The sequence below is a fragment of the Lutjanus erythropterus genome, chromosome 6, assembly GCF_056507025.1.
Source record: "Lutjanus erythropterus isolate fLutEry1 chromosome 6, fLutEry1.hap2, whole genome shotgun sequence".
NCBI lineage: Eukaryota > Metazoa > Chordata > Actinopteri > Lutjaniformes > Lutjanidae > Lutjanus > Lutjanus erythropterus.
In genome coordinates this window covers 3,259,084-3,283,086 of record NC_139322.1, presented here as the reverse complement: position 1 = coordinate 3,283,086, position 24,003 = coordinate 3,259,084, and the positions used below count along the sequence as shown (strand labels likewise).

General features: G+C 39.5%; 2 protein-coding genes across 2 annotated transcripts; one reads left to right on the top strand and one right to left on the bottom strand.

Moving 5' to 3' along the window:
* Window positions 1–1,159: 1,159 nt before the first annotated feature.
* Window positions 1,160–12,689, bottom strand: LOC146324652 (mitochondrial carnitine/acylcarnitine carrier protein). The gene is made up of 9 exons (XM_084720243.1): window positions 12,445–12,689; window positions 9,963–10,055; window positions 7,651–7,778; window positions 5,578–5,668; window positions 4,585–4,702; window positions 3,601–3,673; window positions 3,208–3,317; window positions 1,732–1,853; window positions 1,160–1,615 (listed from the first exon to the last, which is right to left on the bottom strand). Exons 1-9 carry the CDS (start codon window positions 12,553–12,555, stop codon window positions 1,553–1,555), a joined length of 909 nt encoding a protein of 302 aa, XP_084576369.1. The 5' UTR covers window positions 12,556–12,689; the 3' UTR covers window positions 1,160–1,552.
* Window positions 12,690–14,060: 1,371 nt separating this feature from the next.
* On the top strand, window positions 14,061–19,560 carry ndnl2 (necdin-like 2). Its single transcript, XM_084720244.1, has 11 exons — window positions 14,061–14,268; window positions 14,431–14,494; window positions 15,705–15,824; window positions 15,919–15,982; window positions 16,095–16,174; window positions 16,599–16,693; window positions 16,794–16,873; window positions 17,003–17,045; window positions 17,152–17,214; window positions 19,250–19,364; window positions 19,465–19,560. The coding sequence occupies exons 2-11, from the start codon at window positions 14,444–14,446 to the stop codon at window positions 19,558–19,560; spliced, it is 807 nt and encodes a 268-aa protein (XP_084576370.1). The 5' UTR covers window positions 14,061–14,268; window positions 14,431–14,443.
* The last annotated feature ends 4,443 nt before the right edge of the window (window positions 19,561–24,003 follow it).

The window sequence follows — 24,003 nt, the reverse complement described above, 5'->3', positions numbered from 1 at the left end:
AACTTTATCATGTTTGCTAAGTGTTTGATTAAAGACAAATTTAGTTGACGACATGCAGCATGTCAGTGTAATATCACCTGAAATATGAACGTATCAAAACTGGGTTTATGACACAGGGCTCCTCTAAAAACAGGGCTGGGCAGTAATGGTTTAAATCAAATCAGGATGTAATCAGATTACAAAAAATAAGAAACTATAATCAGCCCAGATTACACCTGAAAAATGTGAAATTTACATCACTTGACATGAAGTAATCCAAAAGTAATGTAAGTAAAATGTATTTAAATTACATTGCATTTTTTTTTGCAATCCAATGGATTCCGCTATTATTTACAAAAAATGTAATTTGTATTCAGTAACTGACTACATTTCAAAGTAATCTGACTGAACCCCGTCTATAAGACACTGCCTTAAAATTCTGCAATATATAATGAAACAATAAATTGATTATAAATCAAGTATGAAATTAATTACCAAATATTTTGATAATAATTGAAAAAATAATCAATAGAAAATAGAATAGAAAATAGCTAAGTTTTAGACTGGCACCCTGATTACATCCATGTCATAATAAGCTTGTGAAAGGAAAAATGAATTAAATAAATAAAAACTCCCATGCTTCTTTGGCCACATCTGTTTTGATTAACATTTTTTCGTTGTGTCATTTTGTCACGCGTGCATGAAAAATGCCTTTAAAATGTCTGTTTGAGGTAAAGTAACTTATTACTGAGCCTTTGGAAATAATTGCACCTCACACAGAACCAACTTTCATGGCATTTCTTCAATCACAGGCAGAAAAAAAGAGCTGCTGCACCTGACAGGAGTGAAGTTTGTGAGCCTGGATCAATGCAGATTACGCCATCAAGGCTGACTGGTTTGGACCAAATTGGAATTGGGCCCAAGTGTCTCTGAAGGTCCTTAGTTCCTGGGGAAAGCCGGACAAATGCAGCTAAAGTAATTCTCACACAGATAAACTGTCCGTCGTCCACTTTGCCTGACTGGTGAAACAGTTTTGGGATAAACAGTGGACACTCGCACTCTTTATATGGCAAATTTAAAACTCTTTATTCAAACACTTTAATCACAAAGCTTATAAAACTCCCCCTGGCCTGCACACAGGCCTCACTCAGCATTAATTAATATTGACTTTTGGCAGAGCTTGTAGATTAAAAACACATTTAATCCCCACATTTTACAAACATCACAATCAGTTTGAAAACACAAGGCTCAGACCCCCCCGCCACCAAAAATACATTCATATTCACTCTGTATCTCAAAATCATACATTCAGAAGTGTGCGTTTATATTGTGCCATGACTCATAAAAAAATGAGTGTAAAATATTGATTAAAAAAAATTAATTTGTAAAATTAAATGTAAAATCACATTTAAGAATACAATAATTCATGACAGCTCAACATCCTGATATGTGACTCCAAAGACACAAAACACTTTGAACAGAGTTTGTGGTGCAGACAAACAGGTGTGGCTCAGAGGAGAGCGTCTGGTCCAAACTGGTGGACAGTTACAGACTCTTCAGTTACACGCTCATTCTACCAGCTGGGAGCGAGCGCGTTCAGTCCCTTTAACGCCACCTCAAACCCCAAAAAACAGGCCTGATGGAGGAAGAGAACAATGAGGTGTTTCAGTCAGTAAATCAAAAGGCAGGTGAGGCTGTTGGTTTGTGGTTATCAGGCAGTAAATGAGTAGAAAAATAAGAGAGAATCTTTACCGCGTTGGCAGGGAAGGCTCGCAGAAAGACGGCGTTAAATCCCTTATAGAGTCCTGTAGGTCCTTCTTCTCTGAGCAGCGTTCTCAGGACGTCCACCAGACCTCTGTACTTCCCATCTGCAGCTGCAAACACGCACAAAAGTTAAAAGCATAATATACAACATTTTCCTAAGAAATAATGTATAGACTTATGACACACTGTCAGTGTGTGCTGGTGTCTACAGAGACCTTGAAAAATACTGTGAGTTTACTCATTTTATCAGCGTAGTCGCTTCCACCTCTGAAGTGAACAACATGTCATCAGCCACAACCTACATCATCAATAATTATTGATATCAACTGATGTGAAACTTCACTATTGTGATAGGTTTCTCAGGTACACCACCCGGGCCTCACCTTGCCTCACTCTACCCTTCTAAGTTTGCAGGAGAACCTACAGTGGCAGCAGAACTTGTAAAAAGACCTATCTTGAACCAGTATTTGGTTTGTCTGTTCTGGGCTACTGTAGAAACTCGGTGGTGCAGCATGGCAGCCTCTGTCGAAGAGGAGCTGCTGCCTCTGTAGATATAAATGGCTCATTCTGAGGTAACACAAACACAGTGGTTCTTATTTTCAGGTCATTATACACTGATGAAACATTCTCATGAATATTACACTTAATTGCTGGAAATAAATCTCCCTTAATCAGGGGTGTGCAACCTGCAGCTCTTTTGCCCGTCTTCAGTGGTGCCCTTTGGCTTTGAAAAAAAATTACATGTAAATGAATAAGTTCTTTTTTTAACATATTAATTTTCATTTAGCATTGCTGTGGGCTGAAAGTGCTTTGTTCATTCTCAAATTTGAAACATTTGCATTCTACATTTGTAGCATAAAAAAGAAAAATGCAAAGTTTCGCTATTCTAAAATATGCATCGCAGTTTACGGCTCTGAGCCTTTTCTCACTGAATTTTGCAGGTGGTTAGTCTTGAGTCTCCCTTGGCAAGCTATGTAAGCCACATCCAAAAAAAAGGAAGGTCTCTGAAGAAAATAGAGAATATAATAGTAGCAGCGTTTTTTTCTCTTCAGGGCAAAAAAATGTCTCTTCTGATGGTAAAGGTTGCAGACCACTGCCTTAAATCTTACGTACTGGACCTTTAACACAAATAAAACACGTTTGTTCTCACATACAGCTCCTCAGGGTGATGCATGTGTGAAAAGGAGTTCAGTGCCTCTTGCTGACTACTGTTCCCATGGTAACAACAACAAAAACAGCTGAATCGTGGTTAATGTGATAAACCAAAATAATCAACATAATTGCAACATAATACATGTTGTGTGTATGTGTGTGTGGGTTGGGGCCCTTTGTCGTGTCCATACTGTTGTCACTGTTGTCACTGTTGACAGAGTGGACTGTCTCTTTTTCCCGTCCTGTCTATAGCAAACTGTTTCCTCTGTCAGAGCTCAGTGTGGAGCTTCACTCTGTCTCCGACTCACTCACCTGTCTGAAAGTTGGACTTGAGGACATCTGGAGGAAGAGCGATTGTCCAGTTTAATATCCCAGCTACACCACCAGCCAGGAGGATTTTGGGAGTGCTGAGCTGAGAAACACTAACACACACACACACACACAACGTTTTAAACACAGTGTTTAAAATATGTGTTGCTGCTGTCCCTGTCCACAGCAGAACATTGCTTAGCTTCCTACACCAGTACTCCTGCAGCTTCTCCAAACTGGGCGACATCTACTGCAGGTAACACACTGACTACGGAGAAGTGCCTCATACAACCCCACATCAAATAATACGAACTATCCCTTTAAATGCACCACTTGAGTAAATATACTTTGTTCCGTTCCACCACTGGCTTCTTCACTATAACCATGGTTACTCACCTTTGACCCTCAGGTGTCAGGAAGTGTTTGAGGTATTCATATGTCAGGAAGTAGAGACCGTTAGAAGGCACATCTGAGAGACAGAAGAGACAGAGGACGTTTGAGGCTGTAAATCTGAACTTTGGATTCAACAATCACACCGACACACAAAGTTACACAACCTTTACAGACACCGAGACTTTGTCTTCATCTCAGATGCACAGATACACATGAACATACAAATACTAGTGCTGGAATGTAACTAAGTCCATTTACTTAAATGTAAATTTTAGGTACTTATACTTTACCTGAGTATTTCCTTCTTTTTTTTGCTCCTTTATAATACATCTTTACTTCAATACATTAATTTGACAGCTTTAGTTACTAGTTGCTTTATAGACTTTAGAATATTTTCACAGTGTTACCTTGAGGTCAGTCAGCCTTCTCTGACTGGAAACCATCATTACAGAAGCCAAATATCGCTCTCTCCAAACCAACCAAACTCCATAGGTGAAATCAGTAATTTTACATGAGATGCTGGTCAACTGCTGCCTCGATCTTTTAGTTTGTTTGTATTATTGTGTGACTTCTGTGTTGTGAAAGGATTGTTCAGATTCACAAAAGTCACACAATAACACAAACAAACTAACAGACTAAATCAGCAGCAGACCAGCAACTCCTGTGTTCTGGGAGGTAAAATTACCAATTTTACCTATGGAATTTGGTTGGTACGGAGAGAGCGTTATTAGGCTAACTTCCTGTCAGAAAAGTCTGACAGCAAGGTACAGCTATGGAAATATTGTAAATCTTGTCTCCACTTAAACTTATATTGATTATTTTAGGTTTCTAAACTGGATGAGTCACTCATACAATCCCACTTTTAAAAAATCCAAACTATTCCTTTAAATTGTCCATATGTTAGTAGAGTATTGATTTTTAATGTGAGTCGAAGGTCATTCTAAGACTTTAGGGCACTACTTTAATATGTAACACAGTTCTGTTTACCTCTGATGAGAGTCAGCACGGTGCCTTTGTAGACACTGCGGATCCCCTGTTCTTTATACAGTCTGACTGCACAGTCGAGTGGACCTGAGTACCTCGCTGTGCCGCTGCCGGCCTGCACCTGGAAACACACAATAAGTACTCTGACTTATGTTCAGATAAAAAAAAAAAAGTATATAAAGAGCAGACGATACAAGTAGTTTCAGTTCCTGAGTGTTGACGTTACTGTGAGGTTGAAGATTGTAGTTTCTTTCTCCAGATATGTTTCTCCAGAGTGGATCTTTCAAAATGATTCTCTTGCCTTTGTTTTGGCCTCTGGTGGCAGAGAGTAACTAAGTACATTTACTCATGTACTGTACCTAAGTACAAACATAATATACTTTTACTTTACTCATGCCACTTCATACCTTTACTCTATAACATCTCAGAGGAATACATTGTATTTTTTTTTTTTACTTCACTACAGTTTATCTGACAGCTTTGGTCGAGATTTTTGCCTAAAAAACATATAAAATTCTAAAATAAAATGAGACTTTCAGACAAATTACCAACTACCAACTATTTTATTTGCTGCTTTTAATTCTCTTAATGTTAATGTATTTGTAATGATTTTGTGGTCTGGACTGCTGGTTGGATAAAACAAATGTTATGAAGGCGTCACTTTGGGCTCTGACTCACTGTGTTGACATTTTTCATTTTTATTTTCAGAATTTTTAGAAACTAAACAATTCATGGAGACAATAATCAGTCAAATCAAACAAATACTAGTATAATCTTACTTTTATTTTTTTTTACACATTAATACATGATAAATAATCATCTAATGATAAAACATTAGGCCATATCAAAACATTATATCAGTTACTTAAAGGAGGCGGTTACAATGAATGTGTGATAGATCATCAAACATTCCTGTGTGTGTTAATAAACAAAATACACACACACACACACACACACACACACACACACACACACACACACACACACACTTTTTACCTGCAGTAAACATTTGATTCTCTCTCCTGGAGCCACGATCACTGTAGTGAAGACTCCTGCCAGACAGCCAGACAGGAATATTTGAGTGTGCCTGAGTAGAATAGAATAGAACAGAACAGAATAGAATAATTAATTTTTTTTTTAAACAGAAAATAATGCAGATTCCTCTCATTATTTTACTTTTATAGGCAGAATTTGATTCTTGATTCTTTTCTTTATTCAATTTCTGTCTATGTTTTTATTGATAGTAATCTATAATTAGTCCCAGTGAAAGTTTGGTTTTCTGTTTTGGTGCTCTGATGTCATTTTGGTGTTTGGTTTCTTCCATTTTTTTCTTGTTAAAGGGTTTTTTGGGGAGTTTTTTTTTCCCTTACTCTTTTGAGGGTTTAGAGGACGGGGGGTGTCACACACTGAACAGACTGTAAAACCCCCTGAGGCAAATTTGCTATTTTGGGCTATACAAATAAAATTTGACTTGACATTAATATAAATAAAGAATATGGGCCAATATATTGATGTCTGAATTTTTTAAAACTGGAATCAGCCACAAAAATCCAGTATCGGTAGGGCTCTAAATGTTCTAATATTTAACTGTCAAATGTAACCTAAACTTTTACGTCTAAAATATTGATGCAGCTATTAAATGTAATAAATATTTGAAAATCTTTGTTTTCAAATTAACTGACTTACGAATGACGGGTAAATCAAAGAAAGATGAGTTATTGGCCTTTTAATCTTTTTTAAAAATTTGTCTTTTAATATTATTCATGTTTGTTTATTAAAGGAAAAGTTCACCCAAAAATGCAAGTGATATAACATTAAATACCTCCATGCTGCTCGTCTGCTGTAATCCAAGTCTCCTAAAGTCCTGACATGCCGTTTACACACCGTCGCACCACACACACACACACACAGTTCAGACAGTGTGCACGTGAAAGTGACTACAAGCTAAAGATCTACAGTGAAGATTCAGGCCAAAAACATGGTGTAATAACATTTAACATTTAAGTCGGGGTTTTAGGAGACTTGGATTCCACCAGACGAGCAGTATGGAGGCATTTTATGTTTTTATTCTGTTGTTTTCTTTTCAGTTTGAAAACTGGCCACCGTTCACTTCCACTGATTGGGAGATTCTGCAACACCGTTTTCCTGTGAAACTCCAGCAGTGTTTTGTGGACTAAAAAACTAAACCTGACCTTCAATGTGCATGAAGATGAGCATATAATGACTGAATTTTCATTTTTAGGTGAACTATTCCTTTAACCGGCTCCTTGTCTCCTGACAGGAACCTGAAACACATTTCAAGGTAAACTGTCAACCTCACGGTGGCGGCAGAGGAGAGGTGAGAGGATCAACAGTGAGTCAGTGTTGTTCATTACACGCAGACCACAAGCTGTTTCTGAGACACTGACCACAAACAAAGAGGAACATCAGTACAGACATGAGCGTCTGTGGCCTCGTTACATTCTGCACAGTGTGCGCTTTGAGTCTCTAGACGTCAGGAACTGAAGAGCTGATGGGAAAAACAACTTTCAACATGTTTCTCCTCTGCAGTAAAAGTTAACAGAAAGCAAATGTGCATGGAGGGCTGCCAGGGGGGAGGAGGAGGAGGAGGAGGAGGGAGGAAGAAGTACTGCAGTGTTGACGTCCTAACAGAAGGGTTTACAGGAGGAGGAGAAACACGAGGACTAAAACTCGAGAGGCTTCCGGTGGTCTCAGCACGTGTGACACTGGCACATTCAGCCGGAGGAGCAGATCAAAATAAAGAAGCCAACAGCAGAGGTGGTGGGAGGTGACAGAGTAACATGAGGAGGGGGGATGAGGGGGAGGAGGGGGGGTGTTGCTTCAAGCGAGCGAATGATGACAGAGGGGAGGGCGACGGAGGAATGGTTATATATAGAGCTCATATTCCAAGTATTACAAACACACTGTAAAAGAGACACTCAGAATAACAGCTGTGTTTACGTGTATGTGTGTGTGTGTGTGTGTGTGTGTGTGTGTGTGTGTGTGTGTGTGTGTGTGTGTGTGTGTGCGCGTGTGTGTGTATGTGTGCGTGTGTGTGTTTTTACTCACGTTAGAGGTTTGTTAAGGTCTGTCTGCTGGAGCTGTTTTCCCAGACCGAATCCAAAGAAACTGATGGCCATCATGGGAGCCACGCCCGCCAGAGGAGCCCCCATACCTTTATAGAGGCCGAGGATACCCTGGACACACACACACACACACACACACACACACACACACACACACACACACACACACACACACACACACACACGCAATAAATTTACTGGAATAAATCAGAAAAGTTAAAATAAGTTGAAGTCAAAATAATCACTTCTTTGAGAACAATGCTGCAGCCATAGTGTCGTCCTTTGAAATTTCTATTCCAGGCCAGAATAAATGGTTTTGTTTGCCGGGTTCACCTTAATCAGAGTTCAAATTAATGCAGAATGTTTGACAAATGTGTTGGTGCCTGTTTGTGAATCGTAAAAAAGCATCAATATTTGAAGGAGTAAATGTTTATTATAGTTAAATTGAGTAAAATGTTAATGGAGTTTGGCAGGCAGTCAGTGAACTCCAGTTCCAGAGTGTGTGTTTTCAGAGCAGTGGGCTTTTTGGTTTCAGGATAACATGCTGAGCTTTGCACTGACTGACAAGTGACAACATTATAAACAGCTGATCCATGATATAGAGATACAGCGGCCAGTAGCTCTTTCAAACTTCACCACTTTCCCCCTTTAATCTGTTACTTTTCCAGCTTTACTGCTGTGAGACGCATCACCTATGACATAAATACACTCGTAGGCATTGGACAATGAAGATGCAGGGACTGGAGAGCAGCGGACCCTGAGACAATCAACATGCAGCCAGATCAGCTGGATGCACCACCATGGGTGACCACCCAGGAGGAGAGGAGGTGAGTGGATAAGAGCCATGCTGCAGCTGGCTAACGGCTAAATTCCACCAGGCGTGGCCACGTCATGTTACAGGTGCACCACATCAGCCAGAGCTGATCACAGCCATTCTACTCAATGCTTATGATTCCACCAGCAGCGCCATGATGTGTCCCAGAAGCAGCTCTCCACTTCACTTCAAATACACGCTGAGTCTATTTTTGATGGATGCTGTGTAAATTAGCACAGAGCAGATGGAACAGGCAGGAAGTCAGACACAGAAAAGGCAGGGAGAATCCCGTTAATTTTCAAAATAAAAGACCCTGTGCAGACTCTCAATCATAAAGACAGAAAAGAAACTATTTAACAACGTAGCCTGCTTATCCATGGTAGAAGTGCAAAGAGCAAGGAAAGAGGACCTAATCGATAAAGAAAAGCAGAGACTGTTGTGTCCACACAGAGAGACCTGCTCCACAGGATCCTGGATCGGGCTGCTGTCTGAACGCCACATGCAAGACTCCAGCAGGGTGAGGGGAGGAGGACTCTGTGTCTATAGTGACGATGCTCAACACATTCTCATCCCAACTAGTCACATACCGACGAAGTGTCATCGCCCCTCAGCGTCTGATAGACAGAAGGTACCCTTTAGCTGCTGTATCTGACACAGTCAGAAAAAATGTTTTTAAAACATACATTTGGTTAGGTTTAGGCACAAAAAACTGCTCGGTTATGTTTGAGGTTACCATGGCTAACAGACTAAGAAGGTAAAGTGATGTACACAACTTATGTACCTTACAACTTTTAATAATGTTTTGGTTTCAGATGGGACAAGAGCCCCAGTCTCCAGGGTGAAAATCCTGTCATTATTTGATCCATCCGTCCACCTCCTTCACGTTTCAGCTTTCTCCCTCTTTATACCACGTCAACAGCCCGGGGTGTCACACCATGGAAGGGTTTACATTGAAGTTGTCAGTTTCAGCCACTAACAGCTACTGTTCCCGTCTGTATGAGTCTTTACTTTGGGGAACTGAAGCCGTCCTCTGGGCTCTCTTCAAAGCCACCAGACCAATTTGACAAAAACAAATTTGTCCTCACAGAAAATGGGCCACTGCCTTGATGTGTTGGTCTGTTACTGTTCCCTTATTTGCTGCCGATCAAGTCAGCGGTAGACCAGCAACTCCCACATCCTGCGAGTTCAAATTTCTCTATTTCGCCTTTGGTTCCTGATTGTTGACTTGGCTCAGACTCAAAGAGGCAGATTAAGCAGCAGCAGAGAAGTTTTGTTGCTCACGTTTGGTGGAACAACTGATGTGGATTGTTTTTGATTGGAATTAATTTCGTAATTTTTATAATAAATGTCCGAACAGAATCACGCGTGCAAAAACATAAATGACGATATTTCAAACTTCAAACATAGTTAGAAGACCACTGTGGGTTTCCAGTGACTCTCTGTGACGAGCAGTCTGTGTGTGCATGCGTGTGCGTTTTCACCTCTTTGGATACGGTCTTGCGGAAGCAGTCGTACGTTCCTGTGTAGAGCACATACTGAGCGCAGGAGGCTTTGGGCTGCGTCTGGAGCCTCACCTGGAGAACAGAATTTAGTTAGAAAAGTTCAGCTACACACAGACACACACACACACACACACACACACACTCAGATCTGTGACCATGTGAAGGGAGGATTGTTGAAACATGAGATAAGGGAAACACCCGTCGACGTCTGCAGCTCGGGGTCACAGATAAAATAACAACAGGGTGTCTGACAGTTAATGTGAGGATCAGATATACAGTCACATGCTCAATAAACATTCAGATAAACAACCTACGTGAAATAGACAATCATTATCTTAACAAAAAGTCACTGTGGAATGAACAATGTGACACACTGATGTATTGACGTATGAAGACAGTAGAATAACTTCTTATTAAACACAAAAACACAAAATGATTTCAGAAATGTTTTATTTTACATTTTATTTATTAAGACTTTTTGAGAAGACTTCCTGGAAATACCATTGTAATTTGGCGCCCATTACCAGCAAAAGAGGAAGCTCCTTCAAAGTAAAGCTCCATTAAAACCCAAGTAAATATTCATTCATTATTTATTTATTGCTGAAATGTTTTTGAACACGTGAGCTTGTGCAGGAGTAACTTGGATGTGACGTCATTCCCAGCTCCAAGTTTCGATGTAACTGGAATGCACCATCAGTGACCAGTGTTTGATGATGTTTACTGTCCCCGACAACCTCCGTGGTCTCTGAACTGGAAGTGCTACTATGCTAACTCCAGATTCTCAAAACTATGGTGGTACTTGAGAGAAAAAGCTAAACGATTCTCCAACTTATTTCAGCTCGCCCTGAGTAAAGCGTGAATGTCTGGACAAAATTTCAGGACACAATCCATCACATGAACCAAAATAAAAATGTCCCTCCCTGAGGCTGGTAGCGTGGCTCTGGGAATGATTTACTCTTGGGTGGCGTGTCATGGTATGTACCGCCGCCTGTGTACCTGTTTTTGACCTTCTGAGAGAACCACACAACAGCCAGCGTCCGAGGAACGACATGGGAATTCTGGCTATGAATAGAAACATGTCACATCTGAAACCTTCACCTCTCTCGTCATATAAACCTTTTCCTGTTGTACACTGAGCGTGATTGGTTCATATTCAGCAGTCAGGAGGCAGATAATCTCAAAGTTTAAGGAGTCAGCTATCAGGAAAATTCCTTTGGCACTGAAAACACCTGGTTGCAGGTAAGACCGATCCCTTCATCTGTCCCCCCCCCCGAGGTCTGATCAAGCAAGATTTGATCCATTTTTTCCTGAAACCTCCTTTTCTCCTAAACCATACAGCATTTTTCAGCGATGGTTTTTCATCTCACTTCTGCATTAAACTGTAGAGTCGAACACCAAATTTCAATTCCTGAAACACTCATGAGGTTCCACTAGTTGCTACGCAGCCAGTATCTTTCTTAACTGAGCAGAAACTTGTTAAAGGGGATGCGGTTTGATGTCGTATCCAAGTGGCGTATTAAAGAAAAAAAAAAGGGTTGATGGTAAATTTAGACAACTGAAACAATAACTTTCTCAGTGCTGCTATTTTGACCAAGAGTTCTTTTGTGAAAATTTTATTTGAGTTTTGATGTCATTCAGAGAATTCTGACTTCAAACTCAGAATTTGGTTGCAGTCTTAATCTGTACTTTATGGAAAAGGATTAGGGGCGCATGTGAAAATTTCAGGCTTCTCTGAATTCTGACTTTAAACTCAGAATTCTGACTTCAAACTAAGAATTTGGTTGCAGTCCTAATCTGTACTTTACAGAAGAGGATTAGGGCCACGTGAAAATTTTACTTGAATACTGACTTTTGACTTTATTTCTCTGAATTCAGTCTTTAAACTTGGAATTTCAACTTTTTCCTTTGAATTATGACATTAAACTTCAGTTACAGCCCTGATCTTTACTTTATGGAAGACAATTAGGACCACTTTTAACTGAGTTCTACCTATTTTCCCCAGAATTCTGATATTTAACCCTGAATTTTGACTTGAAATTCCAAATTCTGACTTTTTTTTTTCTCTGGATTTTGCCTTTTAACTGACTTTAAGCACATTCTGAGAATAAAGTCAGCATTCAAATACTATTTGATCATGTGGCTTTAATCCTCTGTGGTACTTCTCCCTTATAAATAGCCTGATCTTATAGTACTACAACACTGTTTGTGTGTGTGTGTGTTGATGCTGTCTCACGGCCTCGGTGACATTGTAAGCTGATTTATCAATAATCCTCTCAGCACCTCCTTCTGATCACTGACTTTTCAACAGTCAGTCTCTTTTGAAACAAACTAAATCCACAACAAACAGGAAACGCAGAGTAAAGAAACATTTACGCGCTGTCCTTTAAACTACAAAGAAAGATATATTAAATGACAGATTATTTTGCAGGAAGTCTGAAGAAGATTTATTCCTGTCAGTCACCTTGATGGTGTCCAGCGGGTGTCCTGCCAGCAGCAGACAGGCTCCTGCGACCCCTCCAGCCACGAAGTTCTTGAGCGGTGAAACTCTTCTTGCCTCTTCCTCTTTCCCCATCCTCTCCCCCGCATGGCCAGAGCAGACAGCCGGGCCACGGTCCTCTTCACCCCGCAGACAGTCCGCACACACCGCCGCTGTCCTGTCCTGTCCTGTCTCTCTCTGTGTGTATGTGGGTGGTGAGACACTCAGGCTGTCTGTCTGTGTGCTGCCACGTACAGGACGAGGCTGGACTTTGTCTTCAGAGAACTCAGAGGGACTGAGACTTTTCCCGTTATATATATATATAGAGAGAGAGTTTTCTGTTTGTATTACCATATAACTCACTTATTATATATTATTATTACTGCTACGTTTCTCAGACTCGGACTGTGACTTTGATGGTTTACACAGACTATAATAAAGACTCCAACACACACACACACACACACACACACACACACACACACACACACACACACACACACACACACACACACAGCAGGATAGTAGAAACAGCGACCCCGTGTGGTAACATTGGCTACAGCAGGTAGAAAATAACCAGTATATTTATTATACTTGTTAAAAGTGAGGAAGCATGCCAAAGCGTGATCATATAGGTATTTATTAGTTCGTACATGTTCCTGAAGACTGCCAGTGTGTCTTTTGTTAATGCTCTTTATCGCTCAAAAGTGACATAATTCAGTCACAATAAAGTGAACAAAATGAACATAAAACAAAATGCCAGGGGACAGTACAGGGTAGACTGGGGACTGTTGCAACAAGTCTCATTATTCCTCCAATTAGCCACATGTTAGAGTGATGACACTCAAACTGCATATGCTCAGTTGGACATGGCATGAAGGCAATTTTTATTATTAAATTAACAATAAAAATACATACAAACAATGAAGTTATTGTCACAAGCAGGAAACAGAGACAGCAGAGACTGGGGCTGAAATTAAATTAACACAATAGAGTGGGAGCACAAATCAGATGTCCTCACAGCTTTCTTCAAATGATGAGGTTTAGAATGGATGAATTTGGATTTGTGGATATGATATTTAAAAAACAGGGTCAACATAACGTAGGGGGATACATCCTCCTAAAGTCTGCTGGACCAGGAAGACCAATGCAACATCTGGGCAAGCAAGAGAAACAGCTGTACAATTATTTTATGATTACATTTATGTCATTTTTTGTGGATTGATGTAGAAAATGTTTTTGATGTGTTATATGGGGTTAAGATTAATTTACAAATAATGTTTTATTTTAATTTGTGAAAAATAATGTGTTCATGTTTTTATTTTAAATCTTTATTTTATATGGCAAAATCTGAATCCATAAACGCAAACTGTTTGAACGGAAATCCAAAATTCAGAATTCATTCCTCAAAAATGAAATGAAACACAAAACGTGGCTTTGATAATTTTGAATGCTTTACAAAGTTCTTTAATAAATGTGTATGTGCCCCATTTCTTTTTGTTCCTGTATTTTGTTATTAATGACTGAATTCCTCATGTTTTTGTAGCCCCCTTCTAACCGAATAAAGATTTGGGTGAAAAAAGCAGCCGGCGCGCTCAATTGCGTCATCAACAGGCGCCTAAATAAAACCACAGCAGCGGGAATTTGACAGTTTGGAAACAACTGAGGAGTTTGTTTTTAGTCAAATTGAGTCGATATTCTGACTGAACAGGTTGTTTGATACTCTGGTGGTTTGACTGCATCCGCTGAGACTGAGAAGTGAAAGTTTAACGACATTTTACTCTTTAACAGCCAACTAACGATCTCCGGGTAACTAACGTTAGCTAACGTTACTGCAGCTGTAACGTTCCTCTTGTTACTTCCGTGTCCTCTGACTGCGTGAAATCCTTCTGTAGTTGATGTGTTTTGTTTGTTTAAAGCCATATGAAGCGTTTTGACCTGGCTGTGGACTGATTTCACTGTGTTTATCAGGCAGCGTGTCGCCATGACGCAGAGAAAGAGGCTGTCCAGCACACAGAGCGCCTCTCAGAGCAAAGTAAGTAACCTGAATCTGCCTTGTATTAACTCAGTGCATCTGTTTGTGTGTTCAGGTCCTCATTCAGCATTAAACACGTGAACCTATGGATAACATGATACAAGTGTGGACACAGTTTCAGTCGTTTCTGCAATAGGAATGCAACCGCCTTGCACCAAATTATTATGAAGCTGTAACTGAAGATTATTTACATTAGTAATTAACGTGGTCTTAATTATTCGCTGAAAAATCCGCTCTTGACATGTTGTTTGATTTCATAATGTGTCCCTGATATGATTTGTCCTCAGGCTGGGCAGTATATCCAAATTATATCAATATCATGATATGGCACAAGTTTAGTCTTTTCCTGGGTTATAAAGGCTGCATTACAGTAAAGTGATCTAACTGTAAGGTTTCTGAACTTAGACTGTTCAAGCTGCTCTTTTATTTGTATTTACCCACTTAGTCTCTGATCTGATCTGGATTGATATGTCATTCAGTGTTCAGTGATGCAGTATTATCAATGCAAAATGAAAATACTGATCTATAAAATGTCTGGGAGAGTTCAGTCTTAAAATTGTTGAATATAATTGAATTGCTTTTTGTGAGTTGACATAAATGTAACTGATTGTGTTAATCGGACACGTATCAGCTTGTATTGATCGCAGACTGACTGAATTGAATCGAGATGAAAATGTATCGAGGCAGACTTTTTGATATTGGCATATTGGTAAATATTATGTGGAAAATAGAGAAAGTACTTAAATCCAATAAGAAGAGGTGTTTATTTATTCAGCAAAGGTGGCAGTCAATAATACAGGCAGGGAAAACCCTGTCAAAAATACTGTGATATTTGATTTTGTCCATATCACCAGACCCTACTTTAAAATCATCTTATGTTTGCACTGTTTGAGAATTTATGGATGTTATTTTAGAGAAAATGTGTGTATCAAGATATATGTTGTGTAATTTGAAATAGCTTGAAAATCTGTGTTATTTATAAGCCATATCGCCCAGCCCTAGTTTGTCCACAAAAAAAGTTAAATGACCTTGTTAGAAATTTCTGCTGTTTCAGTAACATAATTTATTTTCAAGCGAAGTGGCCTGGAGAGATGATCCAGATCGTCTGAAGCATGCTGAGTGTCATATTGTCTGCCAATGATTATGACATCGGGGTTGTGTTTTTAGACGATTTGAGAACACTGATTTCAGCTGAGGTTTTTACATGTAGAGGCAGTCCGGCACCTTACTGGCTCAGGAAGAAGATGACGACACAATGTTCACTCAGCCGAGTACGTCGCAGGTCCAGAGGGGGATGGAGAAGCTCACACCTGCACAGATCGACCAGAAGGTAATGGACACACAGAGTGCTGTTTTGAATGTTTTTTTTTTTTGGTTTTCCTTCATGATTTATTGATACATCGGTCTGTCTGTCTGTCCTGCAGACAGCTGAGGTGGTGCAGTACTTCTTGGTGAAGGATCAAAAGAAGATTCCTGTACGCAGAGCAGGTACAATATGATTATTTTGTTGTGCATGTCAGTCAGCCCTGGTGTTAAGAGGCGTTAAATATAAAATAAAAAGTGCACTCTGATGAATAGTGTCTCTTGTTTGTGTTTTCAGACCTTGTGAAACACATGGTGAAGGAGTACAGAAACATCTACCCTGAGATCATGAAGAGAGCAGCACATATTTTTGACCAGGTTAGTTCAGTCTGAGAGGATCAGAGGCAACATTAACTGCAACTACCGATTATTATTTTTTCATAGTTGTTTCACCCGTTTGTTATTTTCTTGAGTAATTGATTAATAGTTGTTTGGTCTATAAAATCTCATGAAATTGTGAAAAATGTTGTTTAGTGTTTCTCAAAGTGCAGGATGACGTCCACAAATGTCTTATTTTGCCCTCAAACCAAATATATTTACTGCCCTGCCCTTTCTTTTGTAAAAATTACTCAAACCGATTAACTTATTAGAAATAATTTTGAATTAACTTAATAATCAATTAATAATGGATTATTTGATTAATCATTGCAGGTCTAGGCAACACTGCAGTCAGCTAAACATCATATTAAAGAACTGTCACATTAAATCTAAAAACAGTCACCATATTGCTGTTTCTCTCCAGGTGTTTGGCCTTAAACTGGTCGAAATTGACCCCAAAAGTCACATGTACATACTTATCAATAAGTTGGAGACACCTGAGGCAGCCTCACCGATCAAGTGAGTATCTGTCAGAGTTAATAACACATCATGTCAGTGTTGATGTGAGCTGTTTTAATCATCACAGCAAATATTTGTTGTAAAATCTTTGTGTGTGCAGAAGCCCAACCAATCCAAAGATTGGTCTGCTGTTTGTCATCCTGAGTGTTATTTTCATGAAAGGAGGCGTCGTCAGAGAAAGTGAGTGAAAGCTTCAACTCAGTCACACATCCTTTACACACTCTTATCAGATCTATTCACCGTGTTAATAACATGTTTGAACTGCAAAACACCAAATGAAAAAATGTCTGGTTGTGTTTTGTGCTGTAGACCTCATCTGGAGTACTCTGAAGAAACTGCGTGTCGACCCCGGGTAAAGCAACATGTGCACACACGTGACTCGACATATGCATGACTTTGAATGTTGTCTTTTGTTTAGAATTTGTTCTTTGTTTTGTTATGACGGAAACTGTCTGCAGAGAGAAACATGAAGAGTTTGGTGACGTGAAGAAGGTGGTCACAGACGAGTTTGTGCGACAGAGGTGAGCATGAACAGTTGTCTTATCTACTCAGTTAGCATAAAGATGGCCTTCACTGACATTTAGTGTGTTTACACACACAAAGAACCAGGTGACACATTTACAGTCCCTGTATATACATTTAATTTAACTAAATTAATTGAACGTGTCAATGACCTTATTTTGGAAGGGTTACTTTCTTTTTTTTTTAACTGTAGCAGTGATACAAGACGCTGCTTATTTGAGGCTGATAGTTTACATGTTTTGTCATGAGAGCACAGTTTGGTGTCTGAATCAAATTCTCAGAATTATATTCTCTTGAATATAATGGGACTCACAGGGCTCAACGATAAGGCTTGCCCACTCTCCCAGGGCAAGTTAAATCCCATGTCAGGCAACTCACTTGCCTGACTGAGAAAGTCTTAAAAAGGAATTAAATTACTAAAATACTTTTCTTATTGTCAAAGTAATTTTTCATGAAGAATAGCAGAAAATTCTGTTACCTGTATGTATAATGTAAAGACATTGTGCACCCCTCCCCCACTGTCTGAAGGTGTCTGTCTGGGAGTCCGATGCTTTCACCCAGGTGATAGCTCGGTCGTCTAATCCATCAGATTTGTGATCAGCAGGTCATAGGTTCAAGTCCCACTGGAAGCACTGAATGAAACTGTACTGGTGTGTTCAGAGCCAGTGTCTGTCAGACCATAGACTCTGGTTTATACCACACCACAGAGCAGCTGGAGACTGGAACAAACCAGACCACCACAGATCAGAGTGGCTGGACCAGCATTGACTCCAGACATTATTACAGATACCATCATCATCATCATCATGTTCTTCTTTGTGTCAGAGTGTTTTTATTTTTTTTTTAAATTGTTGTTCTTGTAGTTCACCGGCTGATACTTCAGTTGCCTCCAGATGGAGTCGTTCTTCTTCAGTCCTTATCTTCACTTGCTTTGGGAATTATGGTGTTGGTTTAAGAAACAACTTGTCAGTGGTTTCCGTTTTCATATATGTACCTTCCAATTTAACCTCCCGTTTAAATTCTACATTAAAAAAAATCACATGACGTCATGTCTGTACAACTTTATGAACTGGCCTTTCAGCGTCAGTTCAACATTTAGCTTCGATTAGCTGCTGATGAAGATGAAGATGAATATCTTTGGGTTGTGGACAAAAGAAAACATTTGAGGACTTCATCTTGAGCTTTTGGAAACAGATCAATTGATTTTGACATTTGACTTTGTATAGACCAACCAACTAACCGATTGAGAAAATAAGCGTCAGATGAACAGATAAGGAAAATAATCCGTAGTTGCAGCCCTAGTCCCAATAAATATATTAAATGTCCATTAATAAATGAAATAAATTATGGTGAAAGTTTGTATTTCCTTTGATTCAGTTCACTTTTTAGTTCATGAACATGCAAGTGTGTGTTTGTTTGGTGCTGTACAGAGAGAGTCAGGGTCAGAGGAAACTGGGGAAGAATAAAATAAGAGACTTGAGACTTAGCTTTCGAGGACTTCAACACAACAGACAAGGAATTCAGCAGCTGTTCTGAGCTGGTCTGAGAAGAGTAGAGGATGAATCCAGCCCGCTCTTGGATCAGAACATCCCACAGCTTAGATCCTTTTCTTTATCACCAGAAACTGGATATACATCTTCTAATTATCTCCTCCATTTTCTCTCCCTCTCACTCCTCACTCTGTCCATCCTCCGTGTTGCCTTTGTTAAATTTTCCCTCCTCCTCAGTTCACAGGTGTGCCCTGATTTATCTCCTCCCTCTCCCCTTCAGGTGGAAAGGGTTGTTCTGTGCATTTTCTTTCCCTTTCCTCTCCTTTCTGCCACACTAGTTGATCTTATTGGTTGTATGTCTGTCCAAGTTGCAGAGGCACTGATCTGCACCTGTCTAACTTCTACAGACAAACTACTTTGCATTTGTGAACTAGTGTGGAGATTTCAGTCTAGTTAATTAACTCTTTCATGTGTCTACAGAGGCATGTTTCACATTAGGCTTCAGATGATGAATGTGTGTGTGTGTGTGTGTGTGTGTGTGTAGGTACCTGGAGTATGTGCGAATCCCACACACAGAGCCAGTAGAGCATGAATTCCGATGGGGTCAACGTGCTGAAACAGAAGTGTCAAAAGCCAAAATCCTCGAGTTCATGGGTCAAGTAAGTATCTGAGCCCACCTGCCTGCTGCTGCTGCTGCACTCTGAGTTCATTAGTAAAAATGAATATTTGTACCTAATGAAGATGTTGTTTTGATCTCAGCTTCATGACCAGGACCCTCAGTGCTGGACCCAACAGCACAGACAAGCCCACTCCATCACCAGTGCAACACAGGCCAGCACCAGCAGCCAGCAATAACTGACCCACTATTACTATTAGTTCTCTCTTCAGTTTTATTTATTTTGGCGTATACACACTGTGGCGCTGGAGTTCTGCCTGCCGCCAAACTCCATCAACACTTTGCTCAATTTAACTGTTATAAACATGTACACCTCCTAAATGATTATTAGTGATTTCTTATGACTCCTAAACAGACACCGGCTAATTCTGTAAACATTCAGCTTTAATTTGAACTCAGATTAAAGTGAAATGGGCAAACAAAAACAGTTACTCTGGAATAGAAATGTTAAAGGAAGACGCCATGGCTGTGGCGCTTTCATAGAAACAAATATCTCAACTTAATGTTTCCTTCCTTTCTGATGATATATCAGGGTAATTTTATGATAAATTACAGTAAATATATTACAGATTTCTCCTTTAATCTTTGATGTCTCTCTTTTTTTTAAACAGGTTAATGACATTTAATATCACACAGTTAGTTGGGTATCCATTTTTATTTTATTGCCTGGACTTTAACGTGTAACAGTTTTTTGTTCAAGTTCAGAAAATAAAGTTTTTTTTTTAATAACATCAGTGATTGCATTGATTGACGTGCTTTCATTCATTTCTCTCACACACTCACAGCTGTTTAGACAAGAAGACAGAAGTCCTGTTTACGTCCCTCTTTGACATCCCGGTCAGTTTGTTACAGAGGACACACAGGCACATTTACAGAGACGAGAGAGGAACAGCGTGACGGAGCTGTGACCGCACACAGTTTGATATCTGACCAAACAAAGCCCACTGCTTTGACACCAACAGGAAGAACTTAACGTGTGGTTTAAAGGGACGACTCCCTGTTTTTTTTTTTGGTACTAGTTTTCTGACAGACACCCGTCACGTTGAAGTACATGCATTTATTTACACTTATGTGCTGGCGACCTGTTTTTTTTTTTTTTTTTTTTTTAAATAAAGATCCCCTGAGAAACTTGTATTTTCTGTTGCTCCCTCAGGCGACAAAGAAAAAATGTAAAAGTTGTGAAGAAGCCAGGGGCCTGTTTCACAAAGCCAGAATTTTAACAGTTTAACTTTTCTAATATCAAGAAGCTGGTTCACTTTTTAAAAGCCAGAGATCACCATTTTATTTATTAAAGTGTCTCAGAGTCTCTTCATATTAATCAAAATACACATTTTTATACCATAATTCTTATTTAGTTTTGATTTAGAAGGACTACAGAGTCGACATGTTATGGTTGAGACACATCTGATAGAAATATTATTTAATGAATTTATCAAAAATATAAAGTTTATCAGTGTTTGAGCAGAATTTCTGCCTTTTTTTTTAAAACCAGGAAGTGAGATGGGGTCCTTAGGGTATAGCTGACCCCCTATATGCCTGATTGAATCATGTTTTTGTAAAAATCTGAGAGACTTTATTACTTTAAAGAGTCAACATTTTCATAAAATGATAGATTTTAAACAGATGATTATAATAGCACATTTTTACACCTATGTTATCAGTAGGTATTGTATTTTTTAGATTTTTTTAATTTCTAAAGGGTTTTTTTTTTTTTGGTAAGACATGACTTGTCCCAATTCTCAAGAATAAATACAAATTAAGATTTGATAGTTTTACAATGGCAGAGTTCAATATAAAGAAAAGAAAAAAAGTTTGATTTAATGGAATCGTAAATATTTCAAAGTCAAATCAAATTGTCGATTTAAGAATCTGGATCCTGACCAAAAAAAGACAATAGAATTGATTTTATGATGAAATTGTCGATCCTGGTTTTAAACAGAACTTCTAACACACTGAGGGAGTTTACCACTAAATATAATCACAAATGGTGAAGTTTATTTAAGTCCCAGCAGCGTCTGTAGCTTTTAAACTCTTATTCTATTAGTGCAGCTCAGGATAAAATCAGATGACTTTGTGATGATTCTTGGAAATTAAAAGTATTCCCACTGTTATCTTTTACAAGAAAAAAAAGATCGATTTAAATGTAAATAAGAACTAGAACATGGTAAAAAAAAAACAAAAAAAAACATCATACTGGGTTTATTTGACTAAAATGGTGATTATTATCTCATTTTTTGCATCACAATTTTCACTGAAAAGAAATTTAAAATCATGATGATGTGACGTTTGTTGGACTCTGTACGGGGGAAGACGTGCAGCTCTACAGTATTTCATTATAATGCTGTTTCATCACACATTTTTCCATAATCAAACAATGACAGGGAACAGGAAGTTACAGTGTAGGTTGTTCTTTGTGTTATTTTGTTTGTCTTTGTTTGCCTGTTTTCTGTTTTGTTTTGTGTTGTTTGATCTGAACTTGCTAAATAAGATGTGCTGAGGTGTCTTAGTTATGTTAAATTACTTTATTGTCATGTTTTTTTTACTCCATTATTTAAATATCTGCCATTTTTCTTTAAGAGACCCTGGATTTATTTACATGAATTTGTAGATTAGATTAGATTGTAGATTATTTCCATTTGCAGACCGAAATAAATTCTAAATTGCACGGTTCTGTGATTTGGTTATTGCACTTGACCGTATAGCAATGAACTGTGCAGCGTTAATAAGAACTTTTCTTCTTCCTGTGAACCCAGAGTGACCGGAGTCAGGTGACGACCAGCTTCATGATACCTGGATCACTGACGTTCAGCTCAGTGAAGTCGCACTCAAACTTGCTTTGTGTTTCAGGTCCCTGATCTCGACTGAAAACCCAAGTAAACCTGATCACAACACAGTTACACAACACAACAAACAGCCAGAAATATTTAAAAACAACAACATTTAAAAAACGCAGACACATTGCACCAGATCCCGTCCTGTATCTTGTTAAAATGACCTGTCATTTAAAAACATACTACAGCACACACACACACACACACACACACACACACACACACTGCATGAGGCCTGCAGCTGCCTCCAGTGTGTGTGTGTGTTTGTGTGTGTGTGTGTGTGTGTGAATGGAGGGTGCATAGAGTAGTCATTATTATTATTTGACTTGTGAGGCACATCATGGTGTTATTGGGCAGTTAAAGTGCCAAATGTCCCCTCTAGCTTTACTCTCAGAGGATTGTGGGTCAACAAAACCAAACCCACTACAAAAAAACCAACAACAACAACAATTAACTAGAACTGCAAGCAGTTATGAACGGGGGCCAAGCCTCCCCGCGCGAGCCGGTCCCAGCGGCCCTCGGAACCCGCCGCCGCGGGCCCCGAGGGACGCGGGGCTCGGGGCGATCGTGGGGACGCGCGCCGTCGTCTTAGCTGCGGTATTCATGACCAATCATTAGGTAACTTTGCGGTCGACCTCAGGAGGGAACCCACATCATGCGCAGCGAATTTAGGACGACTCTGAGCAACTTTTGGGAAACCTGATGTTTTTGGGTTTGTAGCGCCCCCTATTGGCCGATCTGCACCAAATTTGGCACAGCGTCTGTGGATGACCTCTGGAACGAGCGTGTTAAGTTTGAAGTCAAAAGACTTTAGTTTGACCTAAATATGACACAACATGCGTTTTTTGAGCTAGCCAAAAAATCGTTCGGTTATAATTAGCGCATTTTTTGGCGTGCAACAATTCTTTTGATAACTTTTGGTCAGACACATCTAGACATCGTATGTGCAAAGTTTGGCGCAGATGGCGCTTAAACTGTAGGAGGAGTTCGAAAAAGTAGGTTTTGGACATGTGGCGACTTAGCGATGGCAATTTGCGGCAAAAGTGGGCGTGGCCTACGTCAGAAAATCCAGCGCTTTTCAGGGAACACGGCAATATGAGATTTTTCAACGTCTCATTTAAAATGTGGAAGTTATAGGCAAAAATGCGTTACAGCGCCACCTAGTTGGGTTTGTAGCGCCCCCTATTGGCCGATCCGCACCAAATTTGGCACCTAGTCTGTGGATGACCTCCGGAATGAGCGTGTTAAGTTTGAAGTCAAAAGAGTTTAGTTTGACCGAAATATGACACAAAATGTGTTTTTTCAGCTAGCCAAAAAATTGTTTGGTTATAATTAGCGAATTTTTTGTCGTTCAACGATTCCTTTGATAACTTTAGATCAGACACGTCTAGACATCGTATGTGCAAAGTTTGGCGCAGATGGCGCTTAAACTGTAGGAGGAGTTCGAAAAAGTAGGTTTCGGACACGCGGCGACTTAGCGACGGGAATTTTCGGCGAAAGTGGGCGGGGCCTACGTCAGAAAATCCAGCGCTATTCAGGGAATACGGCAATATAAAAATTTTCAACGTGTCATTTAAAATGTGGAAGTTATAGGCAAAAATGCGTTATAGCGCCCCCTAGTGGAGCACGAACGCGATTTTCGGTAGGCGGGATCTGAGTCCTATTCTACATTTAGCCATAAAATTTCAAAACCCTAAGTATTATACTTTGGCAGAAATTAAGTTTTTTTGTTTATCTTGTAATAAGCCCCGCCCACATTGACCTGTCATGACCCCCTTAAAGATATGGCCT

Bases quoted from the DNA above. Each gene is read 5' to 3' on its own strand.
- LOC146324652 (XM_084720243.1), bottom strand. From the start codon at position 12,555: ATGGGGAAAGAGGAAGAGGCAAGAAGAGTTTCACCGCTCAAGAACTTC. The intron at 10,056-12,444 runs GTGACTGACAGG...TCTGTTCTCCAG, and splicing joins ACCCGCTGGACACCATCAAG to GTGAGGCTCCAGACGCAGCC. The intron at 4,703-5,577 runs GTAAAAAGTGTG...GTGTGTTTCCAG, and splicing joins GAATCAAATGTTTACTGCAG to GTGCAGGCCGGCAGCGGCAC.
- ndnl2 (XM_084720244.1), top strand. From the start codon at position 14,444: ATGACGCAGAGAAAGAGGCTGTCCAGCACACAGAGCGCCTCTCAGAGC. The intron at 17,215-19,249 runs GTGAGCATGAAC...GTGTGTGTGTAG, and splicing joins GACGAGTTTGTGCGACAGAG to GTACCTGGAGTATGTGCGAA. The intron at 19,365-19,464 runs GTAAGTATCTGA...TTTTGATCTCAG, and splicing joins TCCTCGAGTTCATGGGTCAA to CTTCATGACCAGGACCCTCA.